This window comes from Dipteris shenzhenensis, chromosome 17, assembly GCF_047967505.1.
Source record: "Dipteris shenzhenensis isolate YYH24624 ecotype China chromosome 17, Dip_SZ_1.0, whole genome shotgun sequence".
In the NCBI taxonomy this organism is placed as follows: domain Eukaryota; kingdom Viridiplantae; phylum Streptophyta; class Polypodiopsida; order Gleicheniales; family Dipteridaceae; genus Dipteris; species Dipteris shenzhenensis.
The window spans coordinates 3780818-3796945 of record NC_141612.1 but is presented as its reverse complement, the minus strand read 5'-3'; the positions used below and the strand labels follow the sequence as shown (position 1 = coordinate 3796945).

The 16128-nt window shown below is 39.4% G+C and overlaps 1 protein-coding gene across 1 annotated transcript; it reads left to right on the top strand.

Annotated features, from left to right (window-relative positions):
• Nucleotides 1-956: 956 nt before the first annotated feature.
• Nucleotides 957-5438, top strand: LOC147891543 (MLO-like protein 13). The gene is made up of 14 exons (XM_087387985.1): nucleotides 957-1129; nucleotides 1454-1511; nucleotides 1614-1846; nucleotides 2190-2306; nucleotides 2456-2525; nucleotides 2639-2727; nucleotides 2989-3066; nucleotides 3262-3350; nucleotides 3452-3501; nucleotides 3595-3635; nucleotides 4034-4243; nucleotides 4724-4791; nucleotides 4947-5007; nucleotides 5292-5438. The coding sequence occupies exons 1-14, from the start codon at nucleotides 977-979 to the stop codon at nucleotides 5436-5438; spliced, it is 1464 nt and encodes a 487-aa protein (XP_087244111.1). The 5' UTR covers nucleotides 957-976.
• The last annotated feature ends 10690 nt before the right edge of the window (nucleotides 5439-16128 follow it).

Genomic DNA, 16128 nt, shown 5'->3' with positions numbered 1-16128 from the left:
GGTATAGACATCGGTATATACTAACACATATACTGACGACCATAACCACATATATTTTGATGTTCACATCGACACTTTCTCCACGCGCCAACCTTACTGACAATCTTTATGCCCACGCCCACGAAGTGTCAGAAAGAGGCCCGTGTCTTGTAGTGTCTTTAGCAACAAAGATTGAAACTCAATAGATTGGAGTGGTAGCAACTCCTATATATGACATTAATATCCTCTAGCATAGACCATAATAACCCAATTAATGATTGAGTTTGACTTGAATTGCACTTTGGTAGGTCATAGGACATAAAGAGAAGAGGAAATTAAACAAAAGCAAAGTAGGAGTACAAAATAATGGAAGAGGAAGACTTCAGATAGGGATAGATGTAACTTCATGCTAGGTACTATTTTGAGGAAAGGAAAGTAGAAGAGGGCAAAGAAGGGAGAAATGTTGGGAGAGGGGGGAAGGGCACACAAAGAAAGATGGAATCGGATAAACAATAATCTACAAGCTCCACGAAAATGAGCATAAATCATATTTTAGAAAGCCCAAAGGTGACTGTTTGTGCTTTGAAATTAAGTTGGGGGCCGATGTAGAATTAGGACCTACCATCTACAAAACGTCCCCATTGTTTCATTCAAGTGTGTATAGACTCACACGGCTTAGCATCGCGGATGCACCCACATTACGTGAGGGTAGGCCTGGGAAGAGAGGACGCCTACAAGGAGAGGTTTAAGGCGAAGGGTGGGGACATGAAAGGGGAATCATGATGTGCTTCAAAAGATGCAAGGAGAAACTTAGAATTGAAGCTCTTCGTTACAGAGAGCATATTCAAGTGAGCGGCAAAATTATGTTGTGCTGGTTGGGTATATGTAGAAGTAGAAGGTGGGACTGCGATAGAAGAAGGTAGGAAGGTGTAAAGATGAAGCTGAGCTATAAGTACTAATGCCTTTCACGAAGAAGAGAGTGGTCTAAAAGCTACAGATGAGGGATATGGCAGGCCATTCTGCAGCCACCCATGATCATATTGCTCATACGAGTTTGGAGACTACGCCTACTTGGGCCGTTGCGGCAGCATGCAGTGTGTTTGTGCTCATCTCTGTGCTGCTTGAGCGATCCATCCATCATCTCCGTAAGGTATATATCGCTAATTCCACGTCTTTGCAGGGTAATTTGCACTTTCAAAGATCACTTATCAGTGTGCTCCTGAGAATGATAATCAGCGTGCTGCAGGACAATCATTTTCCCGATTACATTGCCCATCTTGGCTTCAACCCAATACAATTTCGCTAGCAGTGATGATTATCTGCAACATGCTTTCCAATTGTAGAATTGTAGATGCTCTTGGCTTTGTAAAACGTCGAGTAACTTGAATGATGTTGTCGAGACTGTAGCGCTTGCATTTGCTTTCATTTGTTGAATGTCTGGTGCAAAACCTTCCCTGGCATCTGTGACCTGCAGTGGCTCAGACGGCGAAAGCATCGTGGGCTGGATAAGGCATTGAGCAAAATCAAGGATGGTGAGACTGTGCAACAGCATGGAAGTCTAGTCGCTGCATATTCTAGGTTGTTTTGTTGATGAGTTTTGAGTAACGATTGAAAATGTGGATTTGTTGATGCAGAGTTGATGCTCCTTGGGTTTATCTCTTTACTCTTGACGGTCTTCCAAACTCGTGTCGGCCACTTCTGCATAGCAGAACGCTTGACCATCCTCATGCTGCCTTGCAAAGCGACTCATCGTGCACCGCCAACCAGTTCTCCGGCCATTTCCCATGAGAATATGAATGTCACTACTTCAGCAGACCACCCAAGGGACCTAGCTCCAGTCTCCCCAGAAACTTCCGGCTGCCCAATTGTTAGTTATCCCGCTGAGATTGCTTATTCTCTTCTCTGATATCACACTCACAGTATTGTTTTCTAGTCATACCGCTATTTCTTACATTTGATCAGTTCATGTTGTCAACCACTGACCAAATCAGTCAGCCACTAGGAGAAAATTGTGTTAATGGAACATAACTTAGACGATGCAAGCCTGCAACAACAGCGTTCAAGAACCCACCCTACCTCATTCGTTTCGTGTGTAGAGAGAACGAAGCTGCGAGTGTAGCAACATAGTTTTAAGTTTCAAGATTCTGCCAACAAGACATTGACACCCAACGGTTATGCACGTTTGAAGCATTTGGTTCCTTGTCGTGCAGGGAACGGCTCCACTATTGGCGTCAGAAAGTATTCATCAGCTACACATTTTCTTATTTTTGCTGGCGACTGTGCACGTGCTCCTTAGTGCGTTTACCATGCTTCTTGGGAGGTGCAAGGTGATAACCTGAGATCACTCAATCGTCACGCTTGTGGGCTTCTTAATCCTGGTGCTAAGAAACTTGTACAAAGCGTAGCTATCGTGCTCGTGTAATTCAAGACGTTATGGGCTACAAGGCACTTATTTTGCTACAGAAACTGCTGCCAGATTTCGAGCTGGAAAGTTTGGGAGAGAGAGACTGTCAACGTGGACAATTATGGTCCTGCAAAAAGTAAAGGTAAACTCATTCAGGCTTGACATCTTCGACGTCGTCCCATCAGAAGAAGCCTACTGGGCTGTCCAAGTTTGGTTGCAAATATCTCAAGGCTACCAATTCTGCAAATGATACAGGAGAAGAGTACAGATACGCTGCACGGGACGAGGTTATTAAGCAGCGTTTAGATAGTCCATGGTGGAGAATCGTTCTTCTCCGCTGGATGGTGAGTCCTCGACTTTGATTTTTAGTGCTCATTTCCACAATGAGTTCGGACCATCGTTAGAAGGAAACATTACAATAATGTCGTGCTTGAGAGATTGACATGCCTCTCCGCGAGCTGTGGAAAGCATGATGAGATCTTCTCTCTTCATCAGTGGATTGGTTGGAGACAAATCATGCTTCGAGCAGGTGCAAAGAAAAAGTCAACTATATTATTAACCTTTGAAGCTGAAGCTTGGTTTGCTGGATTTTGACATCGATATAGGTTTCCTTTTGCCGGCAATTGACCGGCAACTCTGTGACAAAGAAAGAGTATGGCGCCCTTCTACGTGGGTTCATCAGTGTAAGGATTGAAATTTGAAGGCCTTGGAAGTATCCTGCTTTCAGAATTTTCCAAACGGTCGTTTAACTTTGTATTGTATCTCTCGGAGTAGATTAAACTTTAATTTAACTAAGCAAAGACTGCGTCGTTCTGCGAAGGATATAATTCAATTCAACCAGCGTTTTGCTTTCCTAATGATCTCTGATTCTTATGCAGGCCCATATACATTCATATAGGGAATACGATTTCCATGCCAGTATGATGAGATCACTCGAGAATGATTTCAAAAAACTAGTTGGAATCCGGTGGTTAACATTGTCTAATATCTTAGATCCTTTTGCCTCTCTTGCAGCGCATGACTTGCTAGGCTTTAACAATCTCCTTATTGCAATGGATGGATATGCAGTGGATATCAATGGATATTTGTGATAATATTCTTGCTGCTCAATCTCAAAGGTGAGATTGTAATGCAAATGTTTTTCCAAAAGAAACCTTACCTAATAGTCTCTAGTCAATGTTTTGTCATAACCTTCGTTTGGATAATTTCAGGATTACAAACGTATTTTTGGATGGCGTTTTTGCCTTTGATTGTAAGCATATTTTATACTTTCCCTCTCTTTATTCCATTCTCCTTGATGTTTCAATAGGCCAGAGCTCCAATGAAGCTTCCATTATTTAAGCTATGAAAGGATCTTTGTTTGAAAGAATGTGACATCAATAATATAAATTTCTTTTCGAGTAATCAATTATGTATTGATAGAGGATAACTATACAAAGCATAGTGTTGTATCACAAAAATATCCAAACGGGTACATTCGCCCTCTCACCAAAGCTTGATTCACAGAACACATGGTAAATTACACAACCAAATGAAAAATATATGCTAGATCTATACATGAGATTAAGTTAAAAAACCCTTCTTGTCTGTAAGTATAAGGTATAACAAATGAGATCATGAATTTTAAGGCAACCATTATATGTATTGCAGTTGGTTCTTGTTGTGAGCACTAAAGTGCAACACATAATCACTATGTTAGCTATGGAGCTCCAACAAAAAGATATCCCTTTACAAGGCGACATAGCCATAAGATTCAAGAATGCTCTATTTTGGTGGCATGGACCAAAGCATATTTTACACGTCCTACACTTTATAATTTTTCAAAATGCCTTTGAAATGGCAATTTTTGTTTGGGCATGGGTGAGTAACTTGTCCTCACATATGTAATCTATTTTTAAACAAGGCTCATTGCTATCCTTATAACACATTCATGGTATGTGTGTGTCACACACACACACAGGTGCACGTGCACGCACACATACACACACGTGCACGTGCATGCACACATACACACACACACACACGTGCATGGGCTCATGCATGTACACACACGTGTGTGAGCATATGCACTTGCATGCACACACATGCGCACACACACACAAGCACATGCGCATGCACATGTGGATGCACACATATACATATGTGCCCCTATGCACACACATAGATCTATGTGTGCATACACATGTATATGCACAAGTGGGCACATCTACCTACACATGCATATGTCTACACTTTTACAAATGTCCTTTTGGTCCATGTGCACATACATTTATGGGCACTAAGTGACATGTTTATGGTTTTGATCATTTTTGCTGTTTTGAGATTTTTTATACAATGCAGAAGATTTATGGATTGAACTCTTGCTTCATTGGGAATGTAATGTTCATAACCATTAGACTTATTGTCATGTATGGTACTCTCTAAGATCCTTTTTATTGATTTTTTTTGTAATTCAAAAAATGCCATGCATATTTCTAGGTCCTTTAAGCTCTCTTTGTGTTTTCTTATGAGAATTCATAAATTTTTAATTGAATGTCAAAAACCTTTTCCTTATTTGTTCCAGATCTCTTATTCAACTTTTTATGAGCTATGTGACACTACCATTGTATGCTTTGGTGAACCAGGTTTGCCTCACCCATAATTCCTAAAAGTTTCATACCCATACATAATTTTAAAAAGTATCTATGACTTCATTTATATCACATATGTGGATGCACTTCATGTCTTTCATGAAAACTTTCATTCTTTTTAACCACAATCTCTTCCAATAGAGTGTAACGTTAGGTAAACGTGCACCAATGCTATTGAATCCATGAATCTACTTCAAATATGTTGCAGGTGAGTTCATAAGATAACTATATAGAAAAATGCTCTTGCAATTATCTTCTTTATTCTTTCACTTTTGCAGATGGGCATCAAGCATAAAAAAGCTATCTTCCCGGAGCAAATTGAGGCAACCTTGGAATGCATGGTCCTTCAAGCTCATGAGCAAAAGAAAATCATTCCAATTTTGGTGCAATCCACATCAAACTCTCAAGGTGAAACTCCTTTATAAATTGTAAGATCATCCAACTCAATCAATAAAGGAAATGCCGCTTAAAATAGTGTTCCCCTTAGAGATCACAAAGGGAATGGATTTCTATATTCTAAACTAGAACAACATGCATCCATCCGTTCATGCACATAGAGATTTTCATGTAAGCCTTAATGTTTTTTCCTTAACATAATCTATGCATGATCTTGAAAAATTTCTAGTGGCCTACTTATTGTAAATGTATCATTATCATGATTATTTTTTATTCTCCCATGATCTCCCCAAGATATGCAATCACATTTAGAAATTTGGCATTGTATTGACCAATCAAGTCAAGTCTATATACATGTATGTTATTGATGTGCCTTGCTCATTTCTTGATGACATCTTAAAACCTATTGTCTTACCATTATTGCATGTGAAACAAAAGACCTATATAATAGTCTCTGCCTACTACTTCCATTACAATTAGTTTTTAATAGATACAAGTTTGAATACTTGAATCTACCTCCATTTTTTAAGAAATTGAAAAGTAAATTTCATTTCTATTATGAAGCACACAAGTTAATTTTTTCCAATTATCCCCCATGATGGCAATCATGTACTTGTTTTGGATATGTGTACATGGATCCATAATATAGCATGTATGTTTGTGTGCATACACATATACCATGAGGTTTGGTATGTGATCATATTTTTCTTAAAGATAGGATGGCCACAAACCGAATAATTTTGCATTTACACAAGGATTTGGTTTAGGACTTTTGGTATTTTGGCACATAGCAAACTTTTGATGGTACCCACTGAGCTGTCATTACTTTGGATAATCATTATTACTTCCTTAGTGAGGACAGTTTCCAAAACCCATCAATGGAGTGGATAAACACAATCAATTCATAAATTGTGGATGTGATGATAGCTAACTAGATTGAGCTAAGATCAAACATGCATTCTTGCATGGATGTGTACATTCCCATGCATGTGCATCTCCATGTGCACACATCTTGCACACATGCACATGAATTCCTATATGTGTGTATGCATGCATGCATGTGCACATAAACACACATACACACACATGCTCCCAAGAATATGCATAACTAGATATGTGTGCGCATGCATACATGTGCACATGCATGCGTATGCACGCACGCACACACACACACACATGCATGCTTACATGTACTGGGTGGAGGGGATATGCATGAGAGTGTAAGAAAATAATACAACGTATGTACTCAACAGATAACAAGATCTCGTACGCAAGAGAGAAAACAAGATAGTATGGAGAATAAAAAATTTGATTATTGTAGAACTGATACAATAGATGGCGCTGCCTCCCAACCGTGCGCTCCTGTGAAAGAAGCTTCGATGGCGTGCTAGAAACAGTAGAAGACGGAGGTTAGATGTTAAGGAATCAGGGTTGCTATAGCCAGTGATGAAGTGGGCTTCACAGCCTTGCTCTTATATAGCCACCAATCATAGTCGGTTAGGCTCAATTAGGTGACCGACCCAGTCCACCCAAAACGGTCGAGTGGGTCCCAAAATAGGCCATCGACCATATGAAAGAACTGGTGCGCAAAACAAAGCAACTAACCTACGGTCTCTGTTCGGCCCAGAGGCTCCAAACGAGCCCCGCAACCCAAGAGTGGGCTGCCCCGAGAAATGCTCCGTCTACCCTCAGTGTAGTCAGTCAAGAGATGCCTTCCCGCACTTGCATGTAGCCTAGTTGGCGGTGTGCCAACTCTATCTGAAGCCATCCAGCCATCAGGCCACACATGGCTCCTATTTGGTGTCCAAACCATGACCTATCGGATAACCGAGCTACTCAAATGCCTTCTCCTCATATGGTGGGCTTACAAGTAGAGTTAGCTAGTTCCTGCATAGTTACATGAGAATGGAGCATTGATATCTAACACCCCCCCTCAATGTCCACCCGGAAGTGAACTTACTTTTTTGGCGGCCCAATGCCAAGTCAATGGAGATGCCTCTCCAGTAAGTCTCTTCCAAGAGCCTTCGTGAAGATGTCCACAGCATTCTTTGCAGTCAGACAGTACACTAAGTCGACCTCTCCATCCATGATGAGCTCGCGTATAAAGTGATATTGAATCTCAATGTGTTTTGTGCAAGCGTGGAACACCAGGTTCTTTGCAATCGCCATGCAACTCTGATTGTCACATGATAACTGCATAGGCTTGTTCTACACTGCACCTATGTCCCCCAAAATCCTCCTCAACCACACTGCCTCGCAAGAAGCAAAGCATGAAGATTTGTACTTGGGCTTCGTAGAACAAAGAGCAATTGTGGGTTGCTTCTTGCTGACCCATGACACAACTCCAGATCTAAGTGAGAAACAGTACCCTATCACTGATCTCTTGCTATCCATGTCTCCTGGCCAATCTGAGTCACAAAATCCGATCAAGATGTTGCCCTTGGTATAGGTGATGCCATAATCAAGTGTGCCTTTGATGTACTTTAGCACCTGCATCCTTGCCCTCCAATGGGTCTCTTGGGGCTTATTGGAAAACCTGCTTAGTACACCAGTCGCAAAACTGATGTCTGACCATGTGTTGCACAGGTAAATCAAGCTACCCACAAGCCTTCTGTACTTCGCTTCGTCCACCAATGGTGATGAATCCTCGTTTGAGAGCTTCGCATCAACCTCCATAGGGGTACCAACTGTCTTGCACTCAGCCATGCTAAATGCCTTCAGTATCTCTCCAGCATACTTTACCTATGAAATGAAGATTTGTTTCAGCTCCTGCCAAAGTTCAATCCCTAAACAAAAATGCATCAGTCCGAGGTCTGTCATTTCAAACTCTCTTCCTAGCAAATGCTTCGTCTGTGAGATCTTCTTTTCATGGCTCTCTGTTATGACAAGGTCCTCCACATAAAGGACCACGATCATACACCTGCCTCCTTCTCTGAAGATATATAAATTTGCATCAGATGGGCTCCTCTTGAATCCATTTTGCAGAAAGTAGGCATCAATTTGCTGGTACCACACTCGTCGGGCCTGTTTCAGCCCATAAAGTGCCTTCTTCAGTTTGCAGACTTTGCCTTCTAAACCGAGGATCTCAAAACCTGGTGGTTGTTCCATGTATACCTCCTCCTTGAGATCTCCATTCAAAAAGGTGGATTTTACATCCATCTGAAACATGGGCTAACTTCCTTGGGTAGCTAAAGCCAAAACACTGCGAATTGTGGTTAGTCGAGCTGTGGGAGCAAAAGTATCTTGATGATCAAAACCATGTACCTATGCAAATCCTTTTGCCATGAGCCGAGCCTTGTACTTATCCAATGTGCTGTCGGACTTATACTTGGTCTTGTACACCCACTTGGTTTCGATTACCTTGCATTTTGGTGGTCGATCCACAAGGTTCCGAGTGTTGTTCTTCATTATGGAGCCATACTCCGACTACATAGCCTCCATCTAACTATCATTGCCCTATGCCTCTTCAAGACACTTGGGTTCATCAACACGGATCACTTCTGTCATCATAGCATAGTTGACCAAGTGTTCATGTGCCCTTCTTTGCTCCTCTAATCTCTTGGATCGGCCATGTTCGGATGGTTCCTCCTCAATGGCTGGAGGTTCTCTGCCATCTAAATGCTACTTTACCCACTTCGGGAATGGCCGTTGCCGTTGTGGTTCTACAGGCTCTTCTTCATCTTCTTTGTCTTGAATCCTCCCAAGTGCCATTGGGGGAGTTCGGTCTACTGTTGGTGGTGGTACTGGATGGATATCCTCGTCCTGGTTGTTTGGGAAGGAAGCATCCTCCTCCAATTGATGTGGCTTTTTGAGAAGACCACATCGCGACTTACAATTACCTTCTTGGTAACAGGGTTATAGCGACGGTAACCCTTTGCCTCTTCACTATAGCCCAAGAAAATACACTTTCGAATCTTCAATTCCCATTTGGTCCTAGTAGCATCAGGGACATGCACAAAACAGTCACATTCAAAAACTCTGAAATGTGCAGCTGAAGGTTTCTTACCAGAAAAGGCTTGCAGTGGAGTCATCCCATTCATACCCTTCGTGTAGCTACAATTCAGGATGTAAACTGCAGTGTTACATGCTTCAGCCTAGAAAGTCTTTGGCAAATCTTTCCCTTTCATCATACTCCGGCCCATTTCACAGTTGACACGCATCTTGCATTCTGCTACTCCATTTTGCTGTGATGTATGTGGCGGGGATTTCTGCCTCTTGATTCTGTGACTTTTGCAGTAACTCTCGAATTTAGTTGATGTGAACTCTCCACCTCTGTCTGATCTCCATTTCTCCATCGGGCAGATCTGAAATTTCTAGTAGGTCTGCAATCATTCCACTTTTATGCATCTCCTTCAAAGAACTAAGGTTTAGATGACCAAACCTCTCATGCCACTGCTTAGTGTTCTTCACATCCGCTCGAGCACTGAAAGCTGAGAGTTTGTAAATGTTGTTGCACCGTGTACCTTTACCAATGACCTTCCCTTAAAGATCCAAAATCTGTGCACCATTCTTATCGAATTGAACTTTGAGGTCCTGATCCATGATCGCGGAAACAAACAACAAGTTCCTCTTGATATCTGGCACATAAAGAACATCGGACAACTGTTTTACAACTCCATCTGACTTGAGAGCAATCATACCTTTTCCTTTTGCTGGATATTTTGCATCATTGCCGATTGCTACCAGGATGTCATTCCCTACCGGCTATAGAGAGGTATACCAATCCTTCTGACTAGTCATGTGGCATGATGCACCACTATCAATGATCCACGGTTCATCCGCAGGTACATGAACTGCCTCCATGCAAATCTCCTCAATTATGATGAATAGATCTAGTAGTACTACCTGCGCGCTGTTGCTGGACTCTTTCTTTACTCCGTTCTTCTCATCTGCAATCTTCTTTCGGTAGTCATTCTGCTTGTGGCCTGCCTTGTTGCAATAGAAGCACTTGATCTTCTTCTTTCTCTTTTTATCATCAGAAGAAGATGCGTTACCAGAGTCCTTACCCTTACCTTTCTTTAATCTGGTCCACAGTCCTCGTCTTTTGACGCATCTCCTCCAAAAGCATCGTGCTGAAATCCTCAAAGTTGAGGGGCAAATTTTTGTTCTGTGTTTTCAGTGCCCTAACAAACCATCGTACTTTGGTGGGAGAATTCGTATGCACCTTCGTGTTAGATTCTCACTGGTGATGGTGATGCCAATCGCAGTCATCTGATTGCACAGATTCTTCACCCTGGTGATGAACTTCTCTACCACTTCAGACTCAGATAATTTTTCGTTCGCGAGTTGAGTCTCCAGATTTTGAATCCACATCTGATTCGTGGTCTTGTACTAATTTTTCAAGACCGTCCATGCCTCCTCCACTGTGGTGACATGTTGAATTAACACCATGACTAAATCACTAACACTACAGACAATAGAACATAGTGCATCTGCATTTCTTCTTGTCCATGTGAGAATCTCATCCGTAGTTGGTACTATCTATTGTCCTACATTGGCTGGATCCGGTCTTGGCCTCACGTCCACCCCAGTAGCAGTGTCCCAAAGCTCATATGCGCTTAGGATGGTCTTCATCTTGAACTTCTGGAGTGGATAGTTGGAGCTGTCCAACTTTCCGCTTTCGCCAAACGGCGGGATTCGCAGTCTTGTGGGCTGAGCCATCTCTCACAATCTGCTCGCAAATAGAAACACACTACTAAATCTTCTTGCTAGAGTCTAGGCTCTGATACCATGTAAGAAAATAATACAACGTCTGTGCTCAACAGATAACAGGATCTCATACGCAAGAAAGAAAACAAGATAGTATGGAGAATCAAAATTTTGATTATTATAGAACTGATACAATAGATGGCGTTGCCTCCCAACCATGTGCTCCTATGAAAGAAGCTTCGATGGCATGCTGGAAACAGTAGAAGACAGAAGCTAGATGCTAAGGAATCAGGGTTGCTATGGCCACTGATGAAATGGGCTCCACAGGCTTGCTCTTATATAGCCACCAGTCGTAGTTGGTTAGGCTCAATTGGTTGACTGACCGAGTCTGCTCAAAACGGTCGACTGGGGGTTGGCCCCAAAATAGGCCACCGACCATACGATAGAACCAATGTGCAAAACAGAGCAACTGACCTATAGTTTTCATTCGGCCCAGAGCCATCCAGAATCATCCGAGGCTCCAAACGGGCCCCGCAACCTGAGAGGGCTACCCCAAGAAATGCTATGTCTACCCTCAGTGTAGTCAGTCAAGGGATGCCTTCCCACACTTGCATGTAGCCTAGTTGGCAGTGTGCCAACTCTATCTAAAACCGTCCAGCCATCAGGCCACACATGGCCCCCATCTGATGTCCAAACCAGGACCTACTGGATAACCGAGCTACTCAAATGCCTTCTCCTTATATGGGAGGCTTACAAGTAGAGTTAGCTAGTTCCCATGTAGTTACATGAGAGTGGAGCATTGATATCTAACAGAGAGGGGAGAGAGAGAGAGAGAGAGAGAGAGAGAGAGAGAGTGTGTGTGTGTGTGTGTGTGTGTGTGTTTGTGCACGCATGCGTGCGCTTGCATGAATTTGGATTTAATAATCCCGTCATAAATGAACCATATAATTAACTCCGTCATTTGGATAAAGTCTACAAAATAATAACCATTTATTTGAGAACTTGAGTAGAAGTAAATTAATCTAGGCCTTAGTCTACCAGGTAAGGGTACTTAAGCTGGTAAAAATCTTGAGCCAATCCACACATGTACAGTAAGTAAGAATATCCATCATTAGCAAAGAGTAGACAAGAAGTCCAAGTGTCAATTCCGTTGGGAAGTCTAAACTCCAAGGTCAGGGTTAACTTACCTACCACACCATCTAAACAAACTAGGTGTTAGAACATCATAGTTACATTTGGGTAGACTATGTAATGCTTGTTTTCCCCAGCTTGTTATTGTTTAAGCTAGGAATATAGACAACCATATTGATTCTTAGATACCTCAACAAACGTTTACATCACAAATGTAGTCCTAGTGTACACCACAATTTAATTTTTATGTAATAAAACCAACTTCAATGGGGTTAGTACACAACCAATGTGCAAGAAACAAAGTAGGGGGTAGTCCACACAAATGAATAACAAATAAATGAACGATGATTGTCAGGAAAAAATCCATACTCTTTGAGCAAAATATCCAAGGGGGGATGACCATGCCCTTAAGTAGACAATAAATATTATTAATAAGGCCATGAGGGGGGTAATTCCACACCTTAACCTTTGAAAGTCCATAAATAGATTCCTAAACTTGAAGGTTAAGTAAGAATAATAATTTACGCATGAGGTTAAGAGAATGTATAATGTGGGATTATACAACTAGAGAACTGTAATTTGAGGGATAAAACACTTGAAAAAATTACCCTAGTGAAAAATTAAATATAGAGTGAAAGTTAAAGGTGGTGTAAAAACAAAAATTAACGTAGTAGGAAACTAAAGGTTAGGATGGGGAACGAAGAAGAAAATAATAAAATTTAAAAAATCACAACACGAGGAAACTATAAGACAATAAATGAAGTGAAAAAGTCTTAAAATAGAGTAAAGGCTTAAAATAGAGTAAAGGATTAAAAAACAAATAAAGACATAAAACAGAAATTAAATAAAGAACTAAACTTAAAGGGATTAAAGAAGCCAAGATAAAGGACCATTAATTCTAAAGCCAAGAGATTAAAAATTGAAATCAAAGATGAGCATAAATGAGACTTAAAAGCTTAAAAATAACACACACACACAAGTTTATAAAAATACAAGTCTATATATATATAGAGAGAGAGAGAGAGGGAGAGAGAGAGAAGTTTATACACCATGAGTCGGGTATAGTCGGGGAGCTTGTAGACCAAGGAAACTTAAACGAAGCAAATTAGAAGAAGTTAGAGGCAGTGTTCCTCAATGCATGCAAAAGAAAGACGCATCCAAGAGTTCCCAAAATGGGGGAATCCACCACCATAAGCATTAACTACCACATTATTCCCATGCCACACACATGCTTCAATTTACAACATTATCCATTGCATATATTCAATAGAAATAACATTGTGCAAAACAAAAATGATAAAAACATTAATTGATTATTGCATATATTGAATAGAAATTACAATGTGCCAAAGGAGCATGGTAAAAAATCAAAGCTAGTGGGATTTTTACAAGATGTAGGTCATACCCCGACCTTATTACCCAGTTACATAGGGTTCTTCCAAACAAATTACAACTTGAATAAATGCTAAAATTCCAACCAAAGTTGTCAAGTACTCATTCCAAAAATATATATATAGGACATTACAAAGTATTATTTTTCCAACAAATTACTAGCACCCACAACCATACAAAAACCCAAAACATGAAAGTTTGGTGTGTCATTCGTCCATCAAATTGATCGTACCCTGGTACATCACAATTATTTAGAAAAAATGTTAGTTTTAGCATTAAGTGAAAAGGGTTCATATGCGAGAGGTGTTTGTGAGCAGTATGAGTGTGTGTAATTTTGTGTACAAATTTGAGAGTAAAAAGTATATGTATGAGTGAGTAAAGAGAAGCATGTGTGTGCTTTTTGAATGAGTGTGTGTGTATAGTTGTGTGCAAAAATGTAAATGTGTGTGCGTGTGCATGTAAAAAATAGAAACCTATTAACAACTCCGCACACGATGTTCAGATAAAGGTGAATATAAACTTTTCGTAATTATATTATTATATGTATGCGCATAAAATATGAGTACAACTAGTATAAAAAAGTGTTGAATCCATCCAGTAGCCTAGGCTCCAAGGTTGGGGTCCACTTACCTATCACCATCCACAAAAAACCATTTGTTAGAACAAATTTGGCATCATGTGGGAAGAAAGGTATGCATGTGTTCCCTAGCTTCTTATTGCTTATACCAAAGAGACTTAGAACTACTGACCGATTCTAAATGTATATTAAAAAAAAACTGGATGCCATAAGTTCTCTAATTTTTCTTGTATTTTTCTTTTCAATACAAAAATGGTCTAGTTCCATTCTCTTGTCCAATTGTTTCCATTTTCGTGTGTGTGTGTGTGTTTAGATTTAATAATCCCATCAATAAATGGATCATACAATTAATTCAATCATTTGGATAATTATAAAAAGCAAGGGAATGATTTTTTTAAAGAAAACTAAATTGAAGTAACTTTTGACAATAATGCAAATCAAAAATTTGGCGATGAAAGCAAGAGGATTGACAATGGAATTTTTCTTTATATTGAGTTTGCAAACTTGAGCAAAGAATTAGTACAAAGTGTCAAATCCCTTAGGAAGTCCAGGCTCCGAGGTCAGGGTCCACTTACCTGCCACCATTCAAACCAACCAGTTGTTAGAACAATGAAATTGAATTTGGGTAGATAGGTAATGCTTATGTCCCCCAGCTTATTATTGCTTTACCAAAGAACCAAACTACCATCTAGATTCTAGAGCACAAGTCTTTAATGATACAAAAAACAACTTGTGACAAGTCAAAAAATGATTCATGACAAAAGGAAAAAATTAAAATAAAAATGGAGCAAGAGAAAAGGAAGGGTAATTCACATCCCATGTGTGAGTTTTAACATGTTAAGAGACATGTTAATAATGAGTCTTTAAAAAACTTGAGGAGGGTGATCCACAACCCATGTGAGAGTGCTAAAACCCTAAGGGGGGTAGTTCACACCCTCAAGTAAAATTAAAGTCCATGTCTCTTATAAGCATAAATAAGGATACATACAAATTACAAAAGGGGGGTCAATCCACAACCTTGACCCTTGAATACAGTGAAGGAATAAAGAAGCAAAAAATATTAAGGGCCTAAGTCTAAAAAATTTTGCTTAATAAATTAATTGATTTTTTGATCAATCATTGAATGGAAAATGAGAAACTAAAAAGAAAAAGAAAGCACATAAGTTAGAAGGTTTAGGCTTAACATAAAGGGAAGGAAAAATTTTTAAGGAAAAACATAGTAAAAAGAAAACTGTAAACGCTAGTCAAAAGGGAAAGAAGTAAATATACATATATAGAAAGTAAAGGAAAAAGTAAAGTAAAAAGGGGAAAATACAAAATTAAGGAGCAAAAAAAAATTTAATAAAAGAAAGGGAACATTAATATAATACAATAAGAGTATATTAGCATAGAGAGAGTAAACTAGAGACAAGAGAGAACAAAAAAGGAGGGGTTAAGGGGAGTAAAAAGGGTTAAGTACAATAAATTATATGCACACACACACACACACACACATATATATATAGATATATATATACATATACATATACATATATATACATATACACATACATATACATATATATACATATACACATACATATACATACATATATACATATATATATATATATATATATATATATATACATATGTATATATATATATATATACATATGTATATATATATATGTATATATACATATATATATACATACATATATATATGTGTGTGTGTGTGTGTGTGTGTGTGTGTGTGTATGTATATGTATATGTATATGTATATATATATCTATATGTATATATATATATATATGTATATGTATATATATGTATATGTATATGTATATATATATGTATATATATATATATGTATATGTATATGTGTGTGTGTGTATTGTGTTACAATAGGTAAGTGAGGGACCTAGAAAGAAATCAAGAGAGAAATAAGTAGAGAGAAGAGAATAAAATGTAACATAGAAACAATTAAA

Coding starts and splice junctions, on each gene's coding strand:
- LOC147891543 (XM_087387985.1), top strand. CDS start 977: ATGAGGGATATGGCAGGCCATTCTGCAGCCACCCATGATCATATTGCT. Junction 1,512..1,613: donor ATTGAGCAAAATCAAGGATG/GTGAGACTGTGC, acceptor TTGTTGATGCAG/AGTTGATGCTCCTTGGGTTT. Junction 1,847..2,189: donor AAACTTCCGGCTGCCCAATT/GTTAGTTATCCC, acceptor CTTGTCGTGCAG/GGAACGGCTCCACTATTGGC.